The sequence below is a fragment of the Portunus trituberculatus genome, chromosome 34 (genome assembly GCF_017591435.1).
Source record: "Portunus trituberculatus isolate SZX2019 chromosome 34, ASM1759143v1, whole genome shotgun sequence".
NCBI classification, from domain to species: Eukaryota; Metazoa; Arthropoda; class Malacostraca; order Decapoda; family Portunidae; genus Portunus; species Portunus trituberculatus.
In genome coordinates, this window is record NC_059288.1 from 6989317 (window position 1) to 7012846 (window position 23530).

A 23530-nucleotide genomic window follows, 5' to 3' on the forward strand; every position below is an offset into this window, starting at 1 on the left:
TTAAAATGTCTTAAAAATCGCTCTTCTCCCCCCCAACGACTGTTTTCCAAGGCCACTGAGATGATTAAGGGGGTTTTGAAGAATGTCTCCTGTCAAGAATGTAGAAATGTTGTCATTCTGCCTATAGAATCATAAAAACACCTTAAAAGCTCTTCTCTCTCTCTCTCTCTCTCTCTCTCTCTCTCTCTCTCTCTCTCTCTCTCTCACTCACTATGACCATTTTCCAAGGCCACAGAGATGATTAAAGGATTTCCAAAAGTTTTTCTCCAGTTAGTAATGTAGAAATCTCGTCACTTTGCCTCTAGAACCGTAAAAATAAATAAATAAGAAAAAATAAAAAATCGTGTCAATTTAGATAAAGCCTTTTGAAATAGTGAAGGTATAGGGCAGAAGTGTTAATAATATGAGCTTTAGAGACATTTATGTTTTATCTTTAATTAACCCCAGTAAATGTATGTGTGTGTGTGTGTGTGTGTGTGTGTTGTATGCTTCTTGGTGTGCGTGAGTGTAAGTATGGGTGTGTTTTAGTAAGTATGGGGTGTATTACGTATAAGAATAACTGTTTTTTGTGGGTGAAAGAATGGTGGAAGGAGGAGGAGGAGGAGGAGGAGGAGGAGTGAGGAGGAATGGTAACAAGAACAAAAAAATATTAAAGAAGATAATGGTGATGCAAATGAAGGAATGATGACAATATTGATGATGGTGATGAAAATATAAGAAAGGATAATACAAACGAGCAGGGAAAGAAGAAGAAGAAGAAGAAGAAGAAGAAGAAGAAGAAGAAGAAGAAGAAGTTCACTAGGAAAGAAAAAAAAAGAAAAGAAGAAGAAAAAGAAGAAAAAAGAGGAGGAGGTGAAAAGTAGAACGCAAGGAATAAGAGAAAGTTAATTAATAGATAAACAAATATTTCAATAAATAGATAGAAAGAAAAATAAATGAATAAATAAATAAATAAATCCAAGCATAATAGCAATAACTGAACCTAAACCAAGCACTAGAATTACATAGGAAAGAGAAAAAGATTAGAAAAAAAAAAAAAAAAAAAAAGGCAGACCGCAATACCCGCCACATGTGTTTACAATTGACGTCACAACTCGAGGGTCAAATGAAAGTGTGAGGCGGGAGCTCGCTTGACTAAAGAATACTCTTGTCACTTCTACTCATGTCACCTCACCACACCACACTGACATTTGAGTGCCGAGAAATATTAAAATCTTGAGCCTGAGTAACTTAAGCTTATCTGGTGATGAATAAAGGAAAAATAAGAGAGAGAGAAAAAAAATGTCTTGATCATATACTTTCTATCAATTTATGTCTCTGAATCCTTAATCTCTGCAAAATATCAAAATCTGAACCCAAAGTGAATTAGTAAACTGCTTAACTCAATACAACCAACATTAACCGAGAAAATAACAAAATATTATGTCTTGTCAACTCCACACTCCTTCTCTCTCTTTCTCTCCCTCCATATTTATGTGTCCCAAATCAATGAAGTGACATGAGCATATACTTATACTACGCAATCTTTCCAGTATTCAGTTATTCAGTTGAGCAATCCAACGTCTGCCTGCATGGTGAAATATTAACCAAAGCCGGTCCTGCTGATACAGTTGCAATAAGGCTCTTTCTATTCTATTTCTAGCCCCACCTAAAGTTGACATGTACCTTAGCACGCCATATTTAACTCCACTAACTGAGGGATGTGAGAGGACTTGACCTTCTTAATAAACCAGAAACTATGTAGAAATAAGGCTGTTTTATATAAACACCCACAAGAGACACTGTAATATGGTCTTAAGGGCAGAAAATGTAAAAATATGGACTGATAACCCTCCAGCTCCCTCATGTTCTACCGTCTTTCCCGCGCAAACTCAAACTTATTTCTTCCCGCTCTCACTAGCCACCCAGTCCTTGTTCTCCTTCCTGCTGTGCCGCCCTCATCTCCTCCTCTCATCTCCCCGGTATCATCCACCATGCCCGGCCAGGCAAAGCACATTCTGAGGTTTAAGAAGCTAACTGAGAATGCTTTTGCCCCGTGTAAAGGCTCAAAGTGGGCTGCTGGCTACGATTTGTGCAGGTGTGTGTGTGTGTGTGTGTGTGGCTTCCTGTCTTTCCTTTCTCTCTCTCTCTCTCTCTCTCTCTCTCTTTGCTGCATAGTTCGTTGTTTTGTGTTGTTTTTGGGACTTGTTTCTGTGATTTTGTCTGTTTTTTGTGGTTGGCTTTGGTTAATTTCTTGATAGCGGCTGATAATTCTAGATTTTTGTTTTTTATGCCTTTTTATTTTCCTCGTCAAATTGCATGTCTGTGTGTCTCCATGGGCTTACAGTTTTTCTTTCCTTTTTTATTTAAGCTATTTTAACTAGTTTTTTCTGTTGTGCCCCTTGTGTCTATGTCTGTCTGTCGGTTTGTCTCGGCCTTTGCCCTCCATTACATAACCTCTGAGCTGCCTCTGTTTATTTCCCTGTGTCCGTGTGTATTTCATTATCCCTTGCTTTACTTTGAGTTACCCCTTACAATATACTCATTTAATTGCCATGTGTCATAAAATACACCAGTCTCTCTATTTACATTATCTAAGCTTAAGTTTCCGTTGCCTACTTCATTAGGCTTTGCTTTGAATTCCCCCTTACAGTTTGCAACACAAGAATATAATTGGTGTAGCATCAATAAAACACACCCAATTCTCTGTACTTATATAACTCTGCCTCTGTCTCTAACTTGTTTAGCATCAATATCAATAAAATCAAAATACTCTATTCTCTCTGTACTTGGCTAACCCTGCGCCAGTCTCATAGTTTGGAACACATCACAATTCATTTAGTATCAATATGTATATCAGTCAAAATACTCTATCTCTATCTAATTACCTAACTCTGGCCCTGTCTTTAATACACTTAGCATCAATATATCAGTCAAACCACACCTTTTTTCTGTCTAGTTACCAAACTTGGCCTGCAACTCGTTCAGCATCAATATATTAAAAGAAAATCACTTCTCTGTTTATTTACTAATCCTGGACTGTCTTTAACTCATTTTATCATCAACATATCAATCAAGACACTATTCTCTCTCCTTATCTAACGGCCCTGTCTGTAACTCGTTTAGCATCAATTTATAAATCAAAACAATCTCTCTCTCTCTCTCTCTCTCTCTCTCTCTCTCTCTCTCTCTCTCTCTCTCTCTCTCGTAACATCAATATATCAGTCAAAATACTCAATTCTCTGACTACTTAACTAATTCTGAGCTGTCTTCTTTAAATAAATAGATAAATGCATTCAAAACACTCAATTCTCTCTGTACTTAGATAAATAGAAAAAAAAAAAAAAAAACAGGTCATTCACTCTGTATTTGGCTAACAGTGTGCCTGTCTCCCCTCAGTGCCTATGACATGGTGGTGCCAGCCGAGGGGAAGGCACTGGTGAAGACTGACATCCAGGTGGAGCTGCCAGAGGACTGTTATGGCAGGGTGGCACCTCGCTCTGGCCTCTCCTGGAAGAACCATATTGATGTGGGAGGTGTGTGTCGTGTTGTTGTGTCATTTGTGTTTTGTCCTTATTCTGTTTGTTGTGTGCTTATCCTGTGTGTTGTGCCCTTATTCTGTGTGTCGTGTCATGTTTGTTGTGTCTATCCAGTGTGTCATGTGTGTTGTGTATCCATCCTGTGTGTCGTGTCATGTTTGTTGTGTGCTTATCCTGTGTGTTGTGTCGTGTCATTCCTGTGTGTCATGTCTTTATTCCTGTGTCACCCGTCCTATCATCATTTTCTAAGATTACAGACAGTTTTCTCTCCTGTGCAATTTTAATCAGTCTTATGTATCGTCTAACTTAACCATATTGATGTTGGAGGTGTGTGTCATGTCATTATCCTCTGTGTCATGTCCTTATCCTGTGTCACCTCTCCTATCATCATTTTCCAGGGATGCAGATTAATGGGTTTATCTTATCTTGTTCAATCTTATTCACCTTGAATGTTCTAACTCTTGCCATGACTTTTTCAAGGTTACAAATAGACATGGTGTTCCTAAGAGTGTTGCAGCTGTTATTGTGTTGATTCATCAGTCATTATAATCTTATATTTAATTAGTGTTATGAATAATTTAACTAGCCATGAGTGTTTTTCAAGGTTATAGATGGTTACATAGGGTTCTCAAGAGTGTTGCAGCTGTTAATGTGTTTATTTGTCACTGCAACCATAAATTTACTCTCTTATCCTTTTGTAACTTTTATTAATCAGTTATAAATTTGTCAAACTCTTGCCATGACTTTTTCAAGGTTACAGATAGTTAGACATGGGGGTTCTTAAGTGTTGCAGCTGTTATTGTATTGCTTTGTCACTGTAACCATTAATTTACTCTTTATCTTGTGCAACTTTAATTAATCAGTTATAAATCGTCTAACTTTTGTCATTTTTCAAGGTTACAGATACTTTAGACGAGTTCCTGAGAGTATTGCAGCTGTTATTGTGTTGCTTTGTTGCTGTAACCATAAATTTACTCTATCTTGTGCAACTTTAATTAATCAGTCATAAATTCGTCTTACTCTCGCCATGATGGTTTTTCAAGGTTACCGATAGTTAGAAGTGGGTCCCTAAGAGTGTTGTGGCCATTAGTAATGTGTTGATTTGTCACTGTAACCATAAAATTACTTATCCTGTGCAACTCTCTCTCTCTCTCTCTCTCTCTCTCTCTCTCTCTCTCTCTCTCTCTCTCTCTCTCTCTCTCTCTCTCTCTCTCTCTCTCTCTCAGGAAGGAAAGACAAGCAAAGTGATGACAAACTGTGACATGTTTCTATTAAAGGGAGAAATTAACGTTAATTGTAATCGTAATGTAATCTTGTGTATTCCTTTGCCAGCCGGAGTGATTGACCGCGACTACCGAGGAAACGTGGGTGTGGTGCTGTTCAACCATGCCAAGGTGGATTTTGCAGTGAAGAAAGGCGACCGTGTGGCTCAGTTCATCTGTGAGAAAATCATCTACCCTGAGATTGAGGAGGTGCAGGTGTGTGTGTGTGTGTGTGTTTTGCTGTTCATGTACCTTTCCTTCCTTCATTTCCCTTCCCTTCTCTTCTCTTTCTTTCTTTCCTTCCTTCCTCTGACTGTACTACTTTGAATTACCCTGTATGAACTTTTCTAATGAAGTTTTTTTGTGTGTGGACAGGAGCTGAGTGACACGGAGCGCGGTGAGGAAGGGTTCGGCTCCACTGGGAGATAAGAGGTGGAGCTCCCGTGTTGTGAGCCTTCAGCCTTGAGGCAGTGTTAGGCATGTCCAGATGAATGAAACGAATGAATACAATGCTGTAGTGACATTTGTGTTGTTTTGACTTTACCAAGTGTGCCACAGTTTTATGCTTAATGTAAGATTTGATGGTAATAAATATTTAGCTATATTTATTCTTTTATTTATCAATGGTGGCTCAAGTTGTTGCTAAATGTTCTTATTGTAAATGTCATATAAAAGGGAGAGTGGTAACCATCGCAGGCCAGCGGCACAGTGCCAGGCCAGGTGTGGAGGGTGCCAGGATGAAGCCCAGGCAGTCCCCTGCACTCTCACGACATCAAATGGCGGAAGGTCGCCTCGCCTCCACCGAGTTACTTCACAGCTTTGTGCTGAGGTGCAGTGGACAGCGTGGGCTCCCTGTGGTGGGAGTTAAGTCTAGGAGTCCTGCTATAAATGATTACCCACACCAAACACCGGGTTACAGCTTAAAGGTGCACTACTACGACAAACCTGCTCTCACTCTAGGCTAGTGTGTATAGTATATACAAAGAAATCCTTTCAAGTCATTGAAAAAAAGCTACAGGCTTAATTTTATTGGACATTTCTTTATAAAACATACATTCCTGATGGAAAATAAATCAAATAATTTTCTAACAAAACCTATCGTTCGTCGTCAACGTGTCACCAAGCCAACTACTGAGTCCACCCACTGCTGAAATGCATTATGCCAAACACTATGTGTTGCAGGAGAAAACCACTACACTGGTCAACAAGAACCAAGGTAGACAACAGCACACTGGCACGGCACGGCGGGTGAGGGCCACACCAGCCAGCGCACTCCTGTGCCAGGTGAAGCCCACGCTCCCCCCTCGCCCCTCACTCGGCCGGCCTCCACACCACACACCTTAACACTTTATACACTTGAGAGCACTGCTTGTATCGTGTTGTACTATGTTTAGCAAATTGCACTGCAAGGTCAAGTGACACGGCAGATCTCTCCACGACTGTCCGACCGTCCGGAACACTCAGTGAAAGGGACAAACTAAAACTGCTTCAGTTCATTAATCAGCAAAATTATCCAAGGTCTTGCCTTAACTAAGAAGCTGCTAAAACTTTTGTCATCATTCATAAGGAAATATATTGTCCACGTTTTTAATAACAATGATTTAAAAATCACAATTTTCCACACCATCCAGCAAACACAGCACAAAATCAATCATTTCAGCATAGTTTGAAAAATGGCTACTTCACTGAAGTAAAAGAAAAAGTCAATAAATAAAAGATAAAATGTGTTGTTGAAATGGAATTTGGATGAAGTATATAATAGAGGAGGACTGGTGGTGTGTGGGAGTACTTGCCTATACCAGACTATCTACAGGGCTTCATTCATCAGAGAAGATCTACAATAGCTTACCCTCAAAAGATTATTGCAAGAGAACCCCTTCTCCCACCCCTCCACACCCTGCAACAGTGCTGCCCACAGCAGGGCCGAGAAACAGTGCTGCACCAAGGTCAGACTAAATAATTCACCATCAAGGAGTCGCTGAGCTCGAGGCTCACCATAAATATCTTCTAGTTTTTACTTTAGTGTCACGTTGTTAAAGGAGGTGAAACTGAGAGGAGGATATATACAATACATACAAAAATATAAATATTCCAAAGTTCCTGGTTTCATGTAAAATCTGCCTCTGTTGTGTTCTGAGTATGCAAAATGTAACTACCTTCTGCCAGTCCCAGTGAACGGCTACATCTCTTACGTTATGATCTATCAAAAAGAAACCTACCTAGAGAACTAAGTACATTTCCAGTTGTCTAGTGAATACTAATGGAATAACACATACCACACCAACGCCACATTACAGGCCCCGCCGCGCCCCGCCCCGCCTCGCCGCAGCAGGCACGGCTCCCCGCCTCACCCACTCCCCTCCCCTGCTGGCTCTCCTGTAAAATGGAACTTGCATGATCAGATCAGCACTCCTTGAAAACTATCACATGTTGGGAATAATAATCAGCATTATAAAACATTAAAACTTCCACTACCTACTGTGGTCTTAAAAATTAGAGAAATTTGTAAGTTATGATGGGCAGTCACCTGTAAGGCTATTTCACCTTAGAACTTCAAAATAATCTTGGATGCAAAACTGTTGAACAGGTGTCCAAATGGCAGGTACGACTGTGTAAAGTAAATGTATATAAAAATATGCTAATGCTTTATTCAGTGAACTATTCTTCCTCTGTTGGTTGGTGGTCGGGCTCACTCTGGTGTGAACTTGAGCAACTAATACTGGCTAGGGTCTGTTTGTGGCAGGACTCGGCACCACCGCCCTCCTGCTCATCACCCCGGCTGGAGGCAGATGGTGGCAGGTTGGTGGTGGAGGAGGTCGCCGCGCCACTGCTGCTGTCTGTGTCTGCCGCTGGAGTCTGGGCCGAGGATGAGGCTGGTGACGGAGCCGGGGCCGGGGCCGGCTCGGGAGTCTCCGAGTCGGGTGACGTCGGGACACAGTTTTTGCTGTGATTGGTGGTGGTGGTTGTGGTGGTGGTGCTGGCGGTGGTGATGGAGGCAGTTGTGGTGGTGGTTGAGGTGGAGGGGGTGGGGGTCTCTGAGGTAGTGTGGGCGGCGGCGGCGGTTGCCGTGGTGTCTGAAGTGGGGTACTCTGAGGAACTGTTGGAGGGGGTGGGAGTCTCCACTGACTCCACTGGTGGTGGTGATGGTGTTGTGGTTGCCTCTGTGGAGTTGTCCACCTCTGGTGTGGGAGGTGGAGAGGGCACGGCAGAATCCACCTCTGCCTCAGCGGGGACAGCAGTGTGGGGTGGCTGGGTGACCAGGTCGCCGGTGTGGCTCTGTGAGGTGCTGTCCGCCTCGTGGCTGCTGCTGCTGCTGGACTCCTCTGCCTGTAGGGAGCAGTCCGCCGCACCCGGAGACTGGCTTCTACTTTCCTCGTCGGCTGCAGCGGCCTCGGAGCTGCTCTCCCTCTCCTGCACAGAGGGAACCATTGCAAGGGTGGCATTAGATCTACATACTGTGACCTGGCAAAGTGTGTCACACCAAACACTGAACCCAATCACTATACATGCCCATGCCACACAGCACAGTGTGGAGAGAGAGAGAGAGAGAGAGAGAGAGAGAGAGAGAGAGAGAGAGAGAGAGAGAGAGAGAGAGAGAGAGAGAGAGAGAGAGAGAGAGAGAGAGAGAGAGAGAGAGAGAGAGAATGACTTACAATGTAATGAAAATAACAAGATGATGACAATAATGAGTAATGAGTGGTGGTGGTGGTGACATAAAGGCTTGGCACTCACCTTGGCCCTGTCTGGCACCTCCTGGTCTCCGCTGCCCTCCTCCGGCCCCTCCCCTGAGTCCGGGCTGCCGTCCTCACAAGACCTGGAGGAGAACACCACCAGCACCCTCTCAGCTTCCTCGGCCTTGGGGGGTGAGCTGGCTGGGAGGCTGTTTGAAGAACACACCTCTGGCGACGCCTCAGAGGGAAGCACCTCCTCCTGAGGCTCCTCCTCCTCCTCCCCCTCCTTCACGTGGTTCTCCTCCACCTTGTCACCCTCAGGAGGGTCTGTTACTGTGGTGGGGTTGCTGGAAGCTTCCTCAGCCTCCTCTTCCTGTTGCTGCTGCTGCTGTTGCTCTTCCTGCTGCTGCTCCTGCTCCTGCTCCTGCTCCTGCTCCTGCTCCTGCTCTTCCTCTTCCTCTTCCTCCTCCTGAGGCACAGCCAGGGTACTGCCCGCTTCCTCCCCCGCAGTGTCGGGAGCTTGTGCTTCATCCGTCTCCATCTTGGCCTCGGCCTCAGCCTCACCGTCCTTGCTTGGCTGTTCCTCCACCTCCATCGCCTCCAGTTTGGCCTCCTCCTGTTCATCACAGGCTCCTTCCTTCTCCTCAGGCAGTTCCCTGGAGGGAGGCTCCACGGCTCTTTCCTCAAAGGATTCCTCCTCTTCCTCTTCTTCTTCCTCCTCCTCCTCCTCTTCTTCCAGCCTCATCTTCTTACTGGGAGGCTCTGAGGCATCTGTGTGGGAGTTGTCCAGCGGCGGCTCCTCCCGGTGCAGGCCGCTGGGACCGTTGGCCTCCGAGACGCTCACCTGGTTGTCTGTGTCATTCATCTCTGCAGTGTAGGAGTCTGTGCAGGACAGGAGGGATGGCATTAGAGGAGGTAACAGCACAGAGGACACAGTACACAGCACACAAGACACAGTACACAGGACACAGGACAAAGGACACAGCACACAGGAAACAGGACACCACGCCTAACAGTCTCAGGGAAAGTAACACTGCCAAACACCGTGAGGGAAACACTACTACCACAACAACACCATTCACTACACAGAGACAAGACATGAAGTATTGCAGGAACACACACACACACACACACACACACAGAAAGTGAGACAGAAAGAGGCTCCCTTCACTCACCATTTGTGTTGTTTAGTACTGAGTTAGTGGCCTGTGTGTGGGGGAGTCTCTTGGGGTGGTGGGGCAGTGAGGGGATGGGTGAGGTGTGCAGCCCGCCCTCCTGCAGCCCATTCACCAGGGTGTGTTGGGGGTCCTCTGTTCGTCGTCTGAAACATTACAAAACATTAATTTATTGCCAGTACAGTGAGGATTACAGTCATGATTCTCTCCTCCCATGATGCACCACAGCTTACTTTAATCCCTTTAGTACTAAGATGTATTTCTATCACAAGTGTTTGGGTGTGATTAGACCATTTTTATTGACATTAGGAAGGGTCTGTGGAGGTCAGAAGAATAAGAGAGTTACAGACAAGCTAGACAGAGGAGAGAAAAAGAAGAAAAGGTTAAGAAACAAGATGGCAATAGAGTTTTGGAGACAAATTAGCCAGGAGAGAAGAGAAGAGAGAAGAAAGAAAAGACAAGGGTAGGGAAAGAAGGCAGAGGATGAGTACTAGAGGAGAGGAGTCAGGGAAGAGATGAGATAAAGAAGAGTGTTGAGACAAGTAGAGACAAGGCGGGGGAGGGAGAAGTAATGAGAGAAAGAGGAGAGAAGGGAGAAGAAAGCAGAAACAAGGGGAGGGAGAGAAGGTAGAGGATGAGAAATATGAAAAAGAAGAGGAGAAAATAGAGAAGAAAACAGAAACAAGGAGAGGAAGAGAAGGCAAAGGATTAGTAATAAGAGAGAAGAGGAGAGAAGAAAAAGAAGAAACAAGAGGAAAGGGACAAGACAAAGGATGAGTACTATGAGAGAGAAGAGGAGAGAAGCAGAAGAGAGAAAAGTAGAAACAAGAGAAAGGAGACAAGACAAAGGATGAGTAAATAGAGAAAAGAGGAGAGAAGAGAGAAGAAAGCAGAAACAAGGGAAGGGAGAGAAGGCAAAGGAGAGAGGTGAGGAAAGAAGAGAGAAGAGAGAAATAGAGACAAGGATAGGGAGAGAAAGCACCACTCACTGTCGGCTGCCTGGCTCGATGCTGGACACCACTAGCACATTCTTCTCAAGGCCCCGGAGGAACTTGTCTGTGCGTCGGTAGTGCTTGGTGGGGTCGACCATTATCTCACATAGCCTCTGTATCGTGAATGGGGCCCTGAAAAATACCACAAGTTATCTCTCTCTCTCTCTCTCTCTCTCACAAAATTCTATGGTGTTTCTGTAAATTTGACTTGGTTTTTCATTTATATATAGATACACCTTTATTTATTTCTTACATGTTACATTCGCTAATAAACAATGTTCTGCTCAACCTCTCTCTCTCTCTCTCTCTCTTTTTTTCTCTTACAAAATATCATGGTCTCTGTAAATTTGACAAGGTTTATTCATCAGGCACTGGATACAACCTTCAATAATTTCCACACTAGCTACACTCACTAATAAACAATGTTCCGCTCAATCTCTCACCACAAGTTACTCTCAACAAAGCAACACATTCTTTCACAAAATACAAATGTGTCTGTTGTTTAAGATCATATTTAGAAACGCTCCTCCTTCACTGTGACTGCTTTTGCAAGGCCACACAGACAATCGGCCAGATTTTCAAGGGGTGTTTGTCAAATTGATAATGTAAAAATCTTGTTAATCTGTCACTAGAATCATAAAAACATCACTAAAAGGTCTATCACTTCCATTAGGGCCTTTGAGAGTAGCGGAGGTGCTGTGAGGGTTTAGAATACAGTTGTTAGTCTTACCCAGCCCAATTCAACTTTAAACCCACCCCAACCCAACCCTGTCCTGTCCTACCTAGACCTAACCCAATCCAACCCTGCCTTATCCAGAGAAGCCCAACCCAACCTAATCCAAACTCTGCCAAGCCTAACCCAGCCCTTTTAATCCAATCCAACCCAGAACTTTCCAACCCAACCTAACCCAACCCAGCTCCAGCCCCCTGCCTAGCCCCTGTCCTGCCCTAGATCTACCCAGTGAAGGTGTCGGTAGCAGCAACCTTATCCTATTCTGTCCTTACCTGACCTAACCCAACACCATCCCCTGCCCTGCCCCAGCCTAGGCCTACCCAGTGAAGGTGTCGAAGTGGTGTAGCAGCTTGTCCCGTGTGTTGAAGAAGGAGAAGGGAGGCACGTTGCTGTTCTCACTAACATCCTCCGCACTGCCGCACGTTTCGTAAAATTCGTTCATTACCTGTGTGAAGAAAGGCGAGGTTAGGTTAGGTTAGGTTAGGGGAGGTGGGATGAGGTGAGGGGAGGGGAGGTGAGGTGAGGTTAGGTGAAATAAGCAAAGGAATGGAAAGGAAAGGAAAAGAAATGAAAAGTGAGGTGAGGTGAGGTGAAGTTAGGTTAGGTTAGGTTAGGCTAGGCTAGGTTAGTGTGTGGTGGTGGTGTGTTGAGTGGTTTAAGAGAGTGTGTGGTAGTGGTACAATGAGGAGTGTAACAATTTAGCAGTGTGGTAATGGTGTAACGAGGGTTTCAACACATTTGTCCCCTTTTTATTTGGCTAACTCAAACCTGTTAGGGAACTGGCAAATAAGTGGATCTTTTTTTTTTTTTTTTCATATTACTCTTGGCCAGCTTTGCACTCTAACATAAAAAAAAAATAAATAAAATAAATAAATAAATATAAAAGGAAGTGTGGCACATTAGCCAACGTGTGTGTTCTTGTGACTTGTGCCTTGTGTTATGGGATGCCACTTACTGTATTTACTTCTTTATTATTCATCTATTTTACTTATTTTATAGCATTTATGTCTATCACTGATCTATTTTATATATTTTGTGGTATTTACATGTTTATTATTAATCTATTTTATATATTTCATAGTATTTACATGTCTATCACTGATCTATTTTACATGTTTTATACTATTTTTATTTATTTATCTATTTTATATATTTTGAAGTACTTTTGTTTATTATTGATCTATTTTACATATTTTATCTATCTATTTATCTTTTTTATTGTGTGCGTGTGTGTGTGTGTGTGTGTTCCCTCACCGTCTCCAGCATGTGCTGCATGAAGTGCCTGATGCGGTGCCAGGGGAAGATGGTGTCTCCGGTCTTGGCGATGTGGTGGATGTAGTCATCCAGCATCTTGGACATACCATCTCCCGTCTTCTTTTCAAATTCTGTCCCAACAAAAAACACAAGATCAGAGTGCTGTCGCTGAGCTGAGCAGTAGTGATAGTGATGGTAGATGGAAGAGGAAGGTGAAATTACTATATTTAACTTCTATATCATAAACCATTCTCATATTCATTCTGGTGACTATTTAGTGATTTTATACAGCTTCAGAAACTCATGTGGGGATTAAAATAGTGAAGCCATTAATCTTCTGACTTCAAAAATCCTTTCTAATGCCAATAAAATGGTCTAATCTTACACATATATCAAGGTAAAAAATGTGTTCCAGTACTGAAGAGTTAAAATAGTGAAGATTGTGGCCATTAATCTTCTTACTTCCATAGACCCTTGCTAATGTCAATAAAATCATCTTATCATACACATAAATCAAGATAAAAATGTGTCCCAGTATTGAAGGAGTTAAAATAGTGAAAACTGTGACCATTAATCTTCTCACCTCCATAGACCCTTCCTACTGTCAATAAAATGGTCTAATCATACACAAATCCCAAGATAAAAATACATCCCAGTACTGAAGGGGTTAAATAGCTTTGCTCATACAGGAACTGCCACATGAAGGCCTGACAGACTCTTGCACCTTCCCTTATTTTCCTATGTTCTTATGAGTGTTGTGTTGTGGTGCCGACACAGGGACACACCACCATGCCTTCCAAAACTATACCAATAATGAATCTCTACGCTGAAATGCTTTGTGATGCAATATGAAGCAGTACAACACACTCCTTCAGCTGGTGTGTGTGTGTGTGGGGAGGGGGCTAAACCTTCGGAATCATCTGAGCACACTATCTCCCTGCCTCACACCTTACATTGCTTGCCACAAACACACATGCTTAATAAAACCTAAAAACCCCAGACAATTATGAACCTAACTTTATCTTATCTCATGAAGTGATGTTATCTGATATGACTTAGTGTGTCACAGAGAAAGTGCAAACTCCACCACGCAACACTCTCCCTTGTAACACTGCTTGCCTGCCTGTCTGTCTGTCTGTCTGTCTAGCCCTCCCCACTCTCCATCTCCATCTCTCTCTTCTCCCACGCTTTGATAACAGAGCACCATAAGACGAAGGCAATGACGACGGTGGTGATGGTGGTGGTCATGTTTAGGTAATCAACTCACTCACTAATTTAACTACAAAATAAAGGCCTGTGTTTGTATCCGCAGCACACACACACACACGCACACACACACACACACACACACACCTAAATGCATCCAAAAACATCCAAAACACACCCAAACACACCAACTGCCCCCCTGACACATACACACAAACACCACAACACACCAACTGCCCCTCCCTTTATCCCCCCCCTACAACACACACTAGTACAGCCATGCCTCCATCCACTACCCCCCTCAAACAGCACACTCCTCCACATAACACATAGCAGAAGGCACATCACTACACTTCACACATCACCACTACTGTCTTGAGAGAGGCACCATGCTTTCACCAGTCAGTGTGTGTCAGGTGCTGGCAGCGAGCCAAGCCTGCACAGCCACATGGTCTGATGAAGGCTGTCTGTCACTCGCTGTCCAAACCTGGTGAACTCTATGCAACACACCACCTATGCAGTGAAACACACACAAAAAAAAAAAACTATAAAGAAACACTCAGATGCATTAAAACACCCTTCACCCACCAATACACCCAAACACACACCAATACACCCTAAATCCACATAAAAATACTCAAACGCACATAAGAAAACACTCGAATCCACCACAAATACTCTTTCACCCTTGCATGATTGATAACAGCACACACCACCACCACCAACTACACCCAAACACTAGCTACATAAAAACACCCAAATGCATTCCACCCAAAACACCCAAAATGCATGAATGACAACACACACCAACACACCCTAAAAACATACATATAAAAACACCCAAACATAGCAAACACACTCATTTCACCCTAGCATGATTGACAACACACACCAACACACTCAAATACACCCAAAAAAACAGCAAACACACTCTTTTCACCCCTGCATGAATGATAAAAGCACACACAAACACACCAACGCACATTGCCTTAACTGCTCTCCCCACATGAATGATACAAGAAGTCCTAAGTGTGTGTGGGAATGACAATGAGGATTACAATATTGATTCCCCCCTCCAACACTGCAGCACACAAATATAACCCCTTCAGTAGCATGACGTGTTTCTATATTCATTTTGGTGACTATGTGGTGATTCTATACAGCTTCAGAAACTCATGGGGGTTAAAATAGTGAGGACTGTGGCCATTAATTTTCTGACCTCCACAGACCCTTCCTGATGTCAATAAAATGGTCTAATCGTACACAAATCTCAAGGTAAAGATGTGTCCCAGTACTGAAGGGGTTAAAATAGTGAAGACCATGGAAATTAATCTTCTGACATCCATAGACTCTTCCTGATGTTAATAAAATGGTCTAATCGTACACAAATCTTAAGGTAAAAATGTGTCCCAGTACTGAAGGGATTAAAATAGTAAAGACTGGGGCCATTAATTTTCTCACCTCCATAGACTCTTGCTGATGTCAATAAAATGGTCTAATCATACACAAATCTTAAGATAAAAAATGTGTCTCAGTACTCAAGGGGTTAATGGAAGTGATGGGAAACAAGCAACAACCTAACCTAATCTAACCTTTCTCCTTTTTCTAAGTAAGAGGGAGATCTGCCAAGGGTATAACAAAAAATAAATAAATAAATAAAAAGATAAAATATATATAAAAAAAAAAAAGGACCCACTGAAGCTAACCCAGCAACGGCCATACCAGTCAACATTACTGCGGATTTTTTTTGTGTCATCGGTGGAGAGAAACGGAAAACGAATTACCGTGAACAGCATCACAAAAAAATCATCTTATCTAATTGATCGAGTGAAGGTGAAAAAAAAACAAAGCAGAACTACAGTAACACCAGTTCAATTATCTTATGTAACTCAACAAGGGGGAAAAAAATAATAAATAAGGAAAAGAAAAGAAAAAGAAAAATTAACAAGAATTGACACCATTTCAAATTTTTCTTATATAATTAATGAAGCAGAACTGCCAAACAACACAAATTACAACAACAGGTTACGCTTCATTCTACGTGTGTTTAATTGACACGTTTTTGTTAATATGCAACCAAAAAATATTATAATCAATCAAAAATTTAAATCAAGAAAAATATTGGGAAATCAAGGAAAATCAAAGAAAACCAAGGAAAATAAAGGAAAGTAAGAGGAAATAAAGGAAAAATAAAGGAAAATCAAGGAAAATAAGAAGAAAGGAAAGGAAATTAAGCAGAAAACTGAAAAATCAAGGAAAATATGAGAAAAAATCAAGGAAAATCAAGAAAAGAACTGAAAATAAAGAAAAATTGTAAGAAAATCAAAGAAAATAAGAGAAAAAAAAAAACAAAAAAATAAGGGAAAATATATATAAAAAATGGAGTCAAGACATATATGGGAAAATCAAGACAAATCAAGACAAAAACTAGAAAAATCAAGAAAAAAAAGGAAAACCAAAACAAAACACCACTTCGGATGAAAACACAAGTTAAAACACGCAGTTCACTGGAGGAGGAGGAGGAGGAAGAGGAAGAGGAGGAGGAGGAGGAGGAGGAGGAGGAGGAGTCAAAAGTCAGAGTAAAAGTTGTCGGTCAGAATAAGAAACGAATAACAAAGAAGAAGAAGAAGAAGAAGAAGAAGAAGAAGAAGAAGAAGAAGAAGCAGAAAAAAGAATAATTCAAGACAAACCCAAAAATTAAGAAAAATAATAATAAATAAAATAAATAAATAAATAATAATTGAAGACAAAAAACCCAATTAATTAGATTTTTGAGGAGGGAATGGAGAGGAATGAAGGAAAGGAAGGAAGAAAGGAAGGAAATGAAGAGAAAATGGAAGGAATAAGGAATGAAAAAAAAAGTGTACGAAAGGAAGAAATGAATGCGGAAAAGGAAGGAAGGAAATGAAAGAAAAAAAGAAAGAACAGAAGGAACGAAAGGAAAAGAAGGAATATGGAATGGATAGAAGGAAATAAAAAGGAAGAGAAAGAAAATTGAATGAAAGTAATAAAAAAGAAAAACTATGTAATGAGAGGGAAACAAATGAAAAAAAGAAAGAATGACGTGTATGGAAGGAAAAGAAGGACTGAAAGAAAAGGAGATGAAAAGAAACAAAAAGAAAGAGAAACTGAATAAAAAGGAAGAAAAGGGAATATGAAATGAGAGAGAAGGAAATGAAAAAGAGAATCGAGTAAACAGAAGGAGATGAAAAGAAAGAAAATTGAATGCAAAAGAAGGAAAAGAAAAGATTTGGAAGGAAAATAAAGAATGGAAGGAAATTAAAAGAAAGAACTGAAGGAATGAAGGAATAGGGAATGAGAATGAAGGAAATAAAACAGAAAAAGAAGGAAAGGAAGGAATAAGGAATGAGAAGGAAGAAAATGAAATAAAGAATTATATGGAAAGGAAGACAGAAATGGAACAGAAGAGAATAAAATAAAGAAAAGACAATAAAGGAAGATGAATAAAGAAAGGAAGGAATGAAAAGGAGGAATGATAGGAAGGATGAAAGAAATAAGAAGAAGAAATGGAAAAAAAAGAGGAAGAAAGGAAGTAAAGGAAATAGAACACATGATAAATAATATAAGGAAGAAAAGAAGAAGGAAAAGAATGAAGAAAGGAATGAAAAGGAAGAAACAGAATAAACTAAAAAAAAAATGGAAAGGAAAGAAGGAAAGAAGCAACAAATAAAAAAAAAGATGAACGAAAAAGGAAGAAATAGAAAGAATAAACGAAAAATGGAAAGAAAAAAATGAGACAAAACAAAAAAAAAACATGAAACACGAAAAGAAAACAAACACAAACGAAAAGAAAAAAAAAAATAACACGACGGCAACATGAAACGAACCAAATAGGACACGACACGAAACACCACAGCACTTTCTTGCCCCAGCACAACCACACGCCCGCGCACACGCACACACAGCGGCCCTAGGACACCAAAACCCCTCGAAATACAGCACGTGTGAGAGAAGAGAGCTTAAAATAGAGTAACAAAGAAACACATCCCGTCAGCTGCTACACCGGGGAGTCACAACCTCTCACTCTCTCTCCCTCCTCTCCCACGCCTCCTCACGGCTCCTCCACGCCTCTCACCGCACGCCAGGCTGTCACACTCACTCTCTAATTCCTCTAATATTAGTTCAGGGTTCTCCATAATCATTAAAAAGGCCCTCTCCCCGCGCGATCGTCCACCTCGGGCTGTCTCCGTAACACTGAAAACAAACAACATGGCGCCTGCTTCTCCCTCCTCATCTTCCTCTTGTGGCCTATTTATTCCCGGCGCTTTTTGCTGGTTTCTTAATCGTTTCTTTGTGGGAATATTAGTCTGAATTGATTTGTTTGGTTTTTGTTATTCTTTGTTTTAGTTTTTTTTTCTATTTTGTTAGTTTTTTTTTTTCTTAGTTCATTTTTCTCTCATTCTTCTCTCATGCAGTTTGTTTTATATATCTTTTCTTCTTCTTCTTCTTTATCATGTTTTTTCTTTATGTTCTTCTTCTTTCATTTATTCTTTTTTCATTTTTTTTCTTTTTATTTATTTTAGTTTCTTATTTTGTGTGGTTTCTGATCATTTTGTTATTTATTTTCTTTCATTCGTCTGTTTTCTTCCTTATTCGCTCGTTTACATATATGGTTTCTTTGGAGTAATATTAGCATTATTTTGTTCGTTTAGTTTTCTGGGGTTCTATTTTACTTTTTATTTTTACTTTTTTTTATCTATTTTTCTAACATTGACATGGTTTTTTTTTTTCTCTGTTGTCAGTTTTTTTTTTTTATTTCTTTTTGTTAATTCATTCCTTTAGTTTTGGTGTGGTTCTATCTTATTATTTTATTTATTTTCTTATCTATTATCTATCACTGGTTTGTTTTCTTCTCTGTTTGTCTGTTACTTAAATTTTTGCTGCTCTTCTTAATAATTTCTTTTTGTTAATATTAGTTTAGTTTTGGTGTGGTTCTATCTCACTCTTTTATTTATTTTTCTTATCTATTATCTATCACTGGCTTGTTTTCTTCTCTATTGTCTATCTATATGTATTTTTCTTAATATATTGTTTCTTTTCAATAACATTAACTCTAATTAACTTATTTAGGTATCTTTTCTGTGAGTTCTATCTATCTTACTTTCAGATTTCTTGCATTTATTTTCTCTCTCTCTCTCTCTCTCTCTCTCTCTCTCTCTCTCTCTCTCTCTCTCTCTCAAAGACTGAGTAAATAGATAAAAGAAGAATATTGAAGAGAGAGAGAGAGAGAGAGAGAGAGAGAGAGAGAGAGAGAGAGAGAGAGAGAGAGAGAGAGAGAGAGAGATCTTCTCTTCTCTCTCTCTCTCTCTCTCTCTAAGGACATGCCATAACGAGAGAGAGAGAGAGAGAGAGAGAGAGAGAGAGAGAGAGAGAGAGAGAGAGAGAGAGAGAGATGAAATGCGTGGAAGAAAGGGAAGGAATGCCGGGATAGATTGATAAAGGAAGGAAAAAGGAGGAGGATGGAATGATGGGTATGATAAAGAAGGTAGCGATAAAAGGTAGAGAAAAGGAAGAAAAGAAAGAAAATGGGAGATAATGATACGAAAAGGAGATAGAAAGGATGTAGAAAATGAGAAGATAGAAGGAAGAAAGGAAGAAGGAATGAAGGAAGGAAGGAAGGAAGGAATGCAATATGAAAGAAGGGAATGACAGGAAATTGAATAAAGAAATGAGAGAGAGGAATGAAATATGGAAGGAAGGAATGACACAGAATTGAAGAAGAATAGGAGAGGAATGAAATTGAATAAATAAATAAATAAATAAATAACAGGGTATGGAAGAGATAAATAAAAAAAAGAATTAAATGGAAGAAAGGAATAACACAGAACTGAATAACACAGAAAAAAATAAAAGAGGAATGAAATATGGAATAGAAAATATAAATAACGTGGAATTGAAGAAAGAAATAAAAGAGAGGAATGGAATATAGAAGGAAGGAATGAAAGAAACTCTACTGTACATAATTTATTCGTAATATTTCCAGTTAAGAAAATTACTTTTGAAATTGTTAGGTAAAGAAAAAAAAAATATGACGTTTTAAACCACCGATTTTCTCATTTAGTTTATTTCATTTGCTTACTCTCCAAAATAAATGAATGAATTAATAAATAAAATAAAATAAAACTAAATAAATAGATAAATAAATAAAATAAAAACAGTTCGTATTTAAGATTAATTTCGGTAATGATTCTACTGATTTAAAATTCTAAGGTGAAATAAATCAAGCACCAATTATAATAATAATAATAATAATAATAATAATAATAATAATAATAATAATAATAATAATAATAATATAATAATAATAATAATAATAATAATAATAATAATAATAATAATAATAACAACAACAACAATAATAGTAATAATAATGATAATAATAATAATAATAATAATAATAATAATAATAATAATTAAAACGCTATAAAGCCCCAAAAACAAATTAAAAAATCCCAAAACATCAAACACAAATGCGAGGGAACCAAGCCGCCGCCATTGAAAAAAAAAGGAGGGTCAGCAGAAATAACGCACAAATATCCGTCTCCATCTGCCGCACCGCTTGACCCACGCCCTCCACACCCCGGCAGCGGCTCAGGTAACGTATTGGTCACGTCTTTAATTACATACTGACTCCATTACACCTGGAAATGGCGGGGAAATAAGGGAAATAGGAGCGGCCATGCGAGGTGACGGGCGGGCGAGAGAGGAATAGGAAGAGGACGGATATTTTGGAGATAATGAGGGGAATTTTGGAGATAAGGAGGGAAATTTGGATATTATAAAGGGAATTTTGGAGATAGGGAGGGAGATAGTAAGAGATAGAAAGGAAATACGAAAGATAAGAAAAAAAAAACCCCGAGACTTCTTGTACTACTACTACTACTACTACTACTACTACTACTACTACTACTACTACTACTACTACTACTACTACTACTACTACAAAAATATTACTAAAACCTCCTCCTCCTCCTCCTCCAGCAGGATGACCCCCGCAGCAGCAGAGTCAGAGTTCGCGAGGGTGGTGAGGGTGAAAAGGCTTCTCACCAAGGCCAAGAAGGGACTGCCAGAGACATGCAGCGTAAGAGAGAGAGAGAGAGAGAGAGAGAGAGAGAGAGAGTTTTCCTGAATACATCTTAAAAAAACTCATCAATCTATTAGTTATTCATTATTTTCTTATGAGAGAGAGAGAGAGAGAGAGATTTTATTCCTGTGTATCTTAAAAAAACCCCATCAAATTTCTGCACATTGTCAGTCATGAGAGAGAGAGAGAGAGAAAAAAACACACACACACACACACACACACACAGTACTTAAGCCTCCCGGTCAGTGTGTGTGTCTGTGCGTTGTCTTTCAGTTCTACAACACACTCTATATGCACACCAAGTTCCTGGATAAGTGTGAGTTTTTCATCCCGCAAGACAAACGACTCGACACCATCATCATGTGGAAGATGGCCAAGGTGAGAGAGAGAAAGAGAGAGAGGGGGGTGGGGTGTCGGGGAATGGAAGAGAGAAAGAGGGAGAGGAGAGGGAAGCGAAGGAAAGGGAATGGTGAAAAAGAGAGGGAAGAGAAGAGAGAATGTGGGGGAAGACGTGGAAGAAAGAAAGGGAGAGGAGAGGGAAGAGAAGAAAGAAAAGGAACAGAGAGAGAGAGAGAGTTCCATAAAATTGTGTTGAAATTGTCCTGGTGACTAAGAAAGGAAGAGATGGGGAGAGAATAACTGACTTCAAGTGATTAGGGACAGTATTTGCTAACTCATTAATCATTACCTTAAGATTTGTTCCTCCTCACACACCCATTCACCTCATCTAAATTAACCCAAAATAACCTCACCTCATCTCATCTCACCCCCCACCCCACCCCACCTCACCTCTTCACTTCACTCCACTCCACCCCACCTCATTCCCCTAAGCTAGATAGGGAAGGCGACCCGACCAAAACATCAACAAGTGGGTCTACTGAACTACGACCGCCCTGAAGCTGTGATGAAGCTGCTCAACAAGACAAGGCTGCTGGACTGGACACTGCCGACCTCCTTCCTGCACCTCCCCGCCCCCCTGGTGGACCCTATAACACAGATGCTGCAGAGGAAGTTCACAGGGCACACCCACACCTGGCGCGGCACTCAGTTCATCATGGACAAGAAGAGCCAGAAGGGTGTTCCTCTTAGGTGTGTGGCTGGAGGATGGGAGAGGAGGTGGAGGTGGAGGGAAGGAGGGGTCTTGTGTTTGGTGGAGGAGAGAAGAGGAGATGGAGGAAAGAGGGATTTGGTGTTCTGTGAAGAGAGGAGAGAAGAGGACAGGGAGGAGGGACTGTGATGTTTTCTGTGGAAGAGGTGGAGATGAAGGGAAGAAGGGGTGTCGTGTGTCGTGGAGGAGAGGAGGTAGAAATGGAGGAAGGGGCTGTGGTGTGTTATGTGGAGGAGAGGAGATGGAGGGAAGGGGGGTTGTGGTGTGTTCTGTGGAAGAGGTTGAGGGTGGGTTTGTCTTAAAGAGGGAGCTTTGATGTGCTATATGGAGGAGGGAACGGGGAAGGGAAGGAGGCAGTGTGTTCATTGGAGGAGATGGAGGGAGGGTTTGTCTTGAGGAGGCAGTGGCGTGTTCTGTGCAGGTGTGTCTATGTGTTGTGTTGGTCTTAATGGTGTTGGTGTTTGTATTGTGAGAGACTTGCAGGTGAAGGAGAGGTGTGTTGCCGTTAAGAGGAACTGTTTGCATGACTTTGTTTCATCAGTGGTTACAGATTCAGAAGTTGCTTTTAAGTGTTGTGAGGAATGTCCTTTTACCTTAAGAATATAGTATAACACATCTTATTAATTGGCAAAGTAGATGATACCTTTACTGATCCGTGTGTGTGTGTGTGTGTGTGTCGGCAGGTGTCCCAGTGGGTACCGATTGGCTCACCTGGGCAAGAGGGGGATCACGTTGATGCTGAAGACAAGTCAGTTTAGCAGCGTGTACACCCTGGCAGAGTTCCAGGACTTTTCTGCCAACGTCCCCTGTGTTGGCCTGTTCCTTGACCCCAGCCAGAAGGAGGACTACACCGTGGACAAGAAGCTGCCCCAAGCCGACGATGCAGACTTCCCCATCCTTTACGTCGCCGTCTGTTACTCCGGGGCTATCGGCATGCTGGGGTGCGACGAAAACCACTGGCAGGACGGCCTGGTGGGTCTGTTGGTGCAGGTGTGTGGCCGCTTGATGGCCGACATGGGGCTCATTTCAAACATCTGCGTTCAGGACAGCAATGTGACACTGAGGAGTGTGATGGACCTGCTGCCTGGCTGGGAGACAGGCAGTGCTGTGACCCGAGCCTGGACCTGTGATGGAACGCTCTGCCCCTGAACACCACCTGTTCACCTGCCCTTCTTGTCCTTTATTGTCTAGTGTGGAGGGACACTTTGCTTCAGTCACCATGGATTGTAAGGGAGGAAAAGAGATCATTAAACAATTGTGTGGAAAATAAGGACACGATTTTACTTCATCTAATTTGCAGCTCATGGGACAAGTTTTCTTTGATTGCCTGAGTGCAGTAATGTTTCTGATAGGTGTTATTATCATTTTATTTATTTATTTATTTATTTTTTTTTCTTTCTCATCATGGATTGTTATTTTGTGCTTTGTGGAGTGATCTTTTATCTGGCTATTACTTTAACAATTTGCTGTCACTCACATATGCTTGTTTCTCTTAAGGATATGAAG

At 41.2% G+C, this 23530-nt stretch overlaps 3 protein-coding genes across 4 annotated transcripts; 2 read left to right on the forward strand and 1 right to left on the reverse strand.

Annotated features, from left to right (window-relative positions):
- The first annotated feature begins 1882 nt into the window (after nucleotides 1-1882).
- LOC123512632 (deoxyuridine 5'-triphosphate nucleotidohydrolase-like) lies at nucleotides 1883-5384 on the forward strand. Its single transcript, XM_045269073.1, has 4 exons — nucleotides 1883-2077; nucleotides 3379-3515; nucleotides 4851-4996; nucleotides 5156-5384. Exons 1-4 carry the CDS (start codon nucleotides 1974-1976, stop codon nucleotides 5207-5209), a joined length of 441 nt encoding a protein of 146 aa, XP_045125008.1. The 5' UTR covers nucleotides 1883-1973; the 3' UTR covers nucleotides 5210-5384.
- Nucleotides 5385-5793: 409 nt separating this feature from the next.
- LOC123512628 (serine/threonine-protein phosphatase 4 regulatory subunit 2-A-like) lies at nucleotides 5794-18084 on the reverse strand. The gene is made up of 7 exons (XM_045269069.1): nucleotides 17932-18084; nucleotides 12606-12736; nucleotides 11672-11796; nucleotides 10616-10750; nucleotides 9627-9772; nucleotides 8513-9333; nucleotides 5794-8191 (listed from the first exon to the last, which is right to left on the reverse strand). The coding sequence occupies exons 1-7, from the start codon at nucleotides 18041-18043 to the stop codon at nucleotides 7439-7441; spliced, it is 2223 nt and encodes a 740-aa protein (XP_045125004.1). The 5' UTR covers nucleotides 18044-18084; the 3' UTR covers nucleotides 5794-7438.
- Nucleotides 18085-20296: 2212 nt separating this feature from the next.
- LOC123512631 lies at nucleotides 20297-23216 on the forward strand. Of its 2 annotated transcripts, none has more exons than XM_045269072.1 (5): nucleotides 20297-20427; nucleotides 20814-20913; nucleotides 21190-21294; nucleotides 21752-22005; nucleotides 22708-23216. In XM_045269072.1, the coding sequence occupies exons 2-5, from the start codon at nucleotides 20818-20820 to the stop codon at nucleotides 23171-23173; spliced, it is 921 nt and encodes a 306-aa protein (XP_045125007.1). In that variant the 5' UTR covers nucleotides 20297-20427; nucleotides 20814-20817; the 3' UTR covers nucleotides 23174-23216. The 2 variants fall into 2 exon arrangements, with proteins under 2 accessions (XP_045125007.1, XP_045125006.1); XM_045269071.1 differs by having other exon boundaries at nucleotides 20817-20913.
- Nucleotides 23217-23530: the final 314 nt, after the last annotated feature.

Bases quoted from the DNA above. Each gene is read 5' to 3' on its own strand.
- LOC123512632 (XM_045269073.1), top strand. From the start codon at position 1,974: ATGCCCGGCCAGGCAAAGCACATTCTGAGGTTTAAGAAGCTAACTGAG. The intron at 2,078-3,378 runs GTGTGTGTGTGT...GTCTCCCCTCAG, and splicing joins GCTGGCTACGATTTGTGCAG to TGCCTATGACATGGTGGTGC. The intron at 3,516-4,850 runs GTGTGTGTCGTG...TTCCTTTGCCAG, and splicing joins GAACCATATTGATGTGGGAG to CCGGAGTGATTGACCGCGAC.
- LOC123512628 (XM_045269069.1), bottom strand. From the start codon at position 18,043: ATGTTGTTTGTTTTCAGTGTTACGGAGACAGCCCGAGGTGGACGATCG. The intron at 11,797-12,605 runs GTGAGGGAACAC...TTCTTCACACAG, and splicing joins TGCAGCACATGCTGGAGACG to GTAATGAACGAATTTTACGA. The intron at 9,334-9,626 runs GTGAGTGAAGGG...TGTCCTGCACAG, and splicing joins AGTACTAAACAACACAAATG to ACTCCTACACTGCAGAGATG.
- LOC123512631 (XM_045269072.1), top strand. From the start codon at position 20,818: ATGACCCCCGCAGCAGCAGAGTCAGAGTTCGCGAGGGTGGTGAGGGTG. The intron at 20,914-21,189 runs GTAAGAGAGAGA...GTTGTCTTTCAG, and splicing joins GACTGCCAGAGACATGCAGC to TTCTACAACACACTCTATAT. The intron at 22,006-22,707 runs GTGTGTGGCTGG...GTGTGTCGGCAG, and splicing joins CAGAAGGGTGTTCCTCTTAG to GTGTCCCAGTGGGTACCGAT.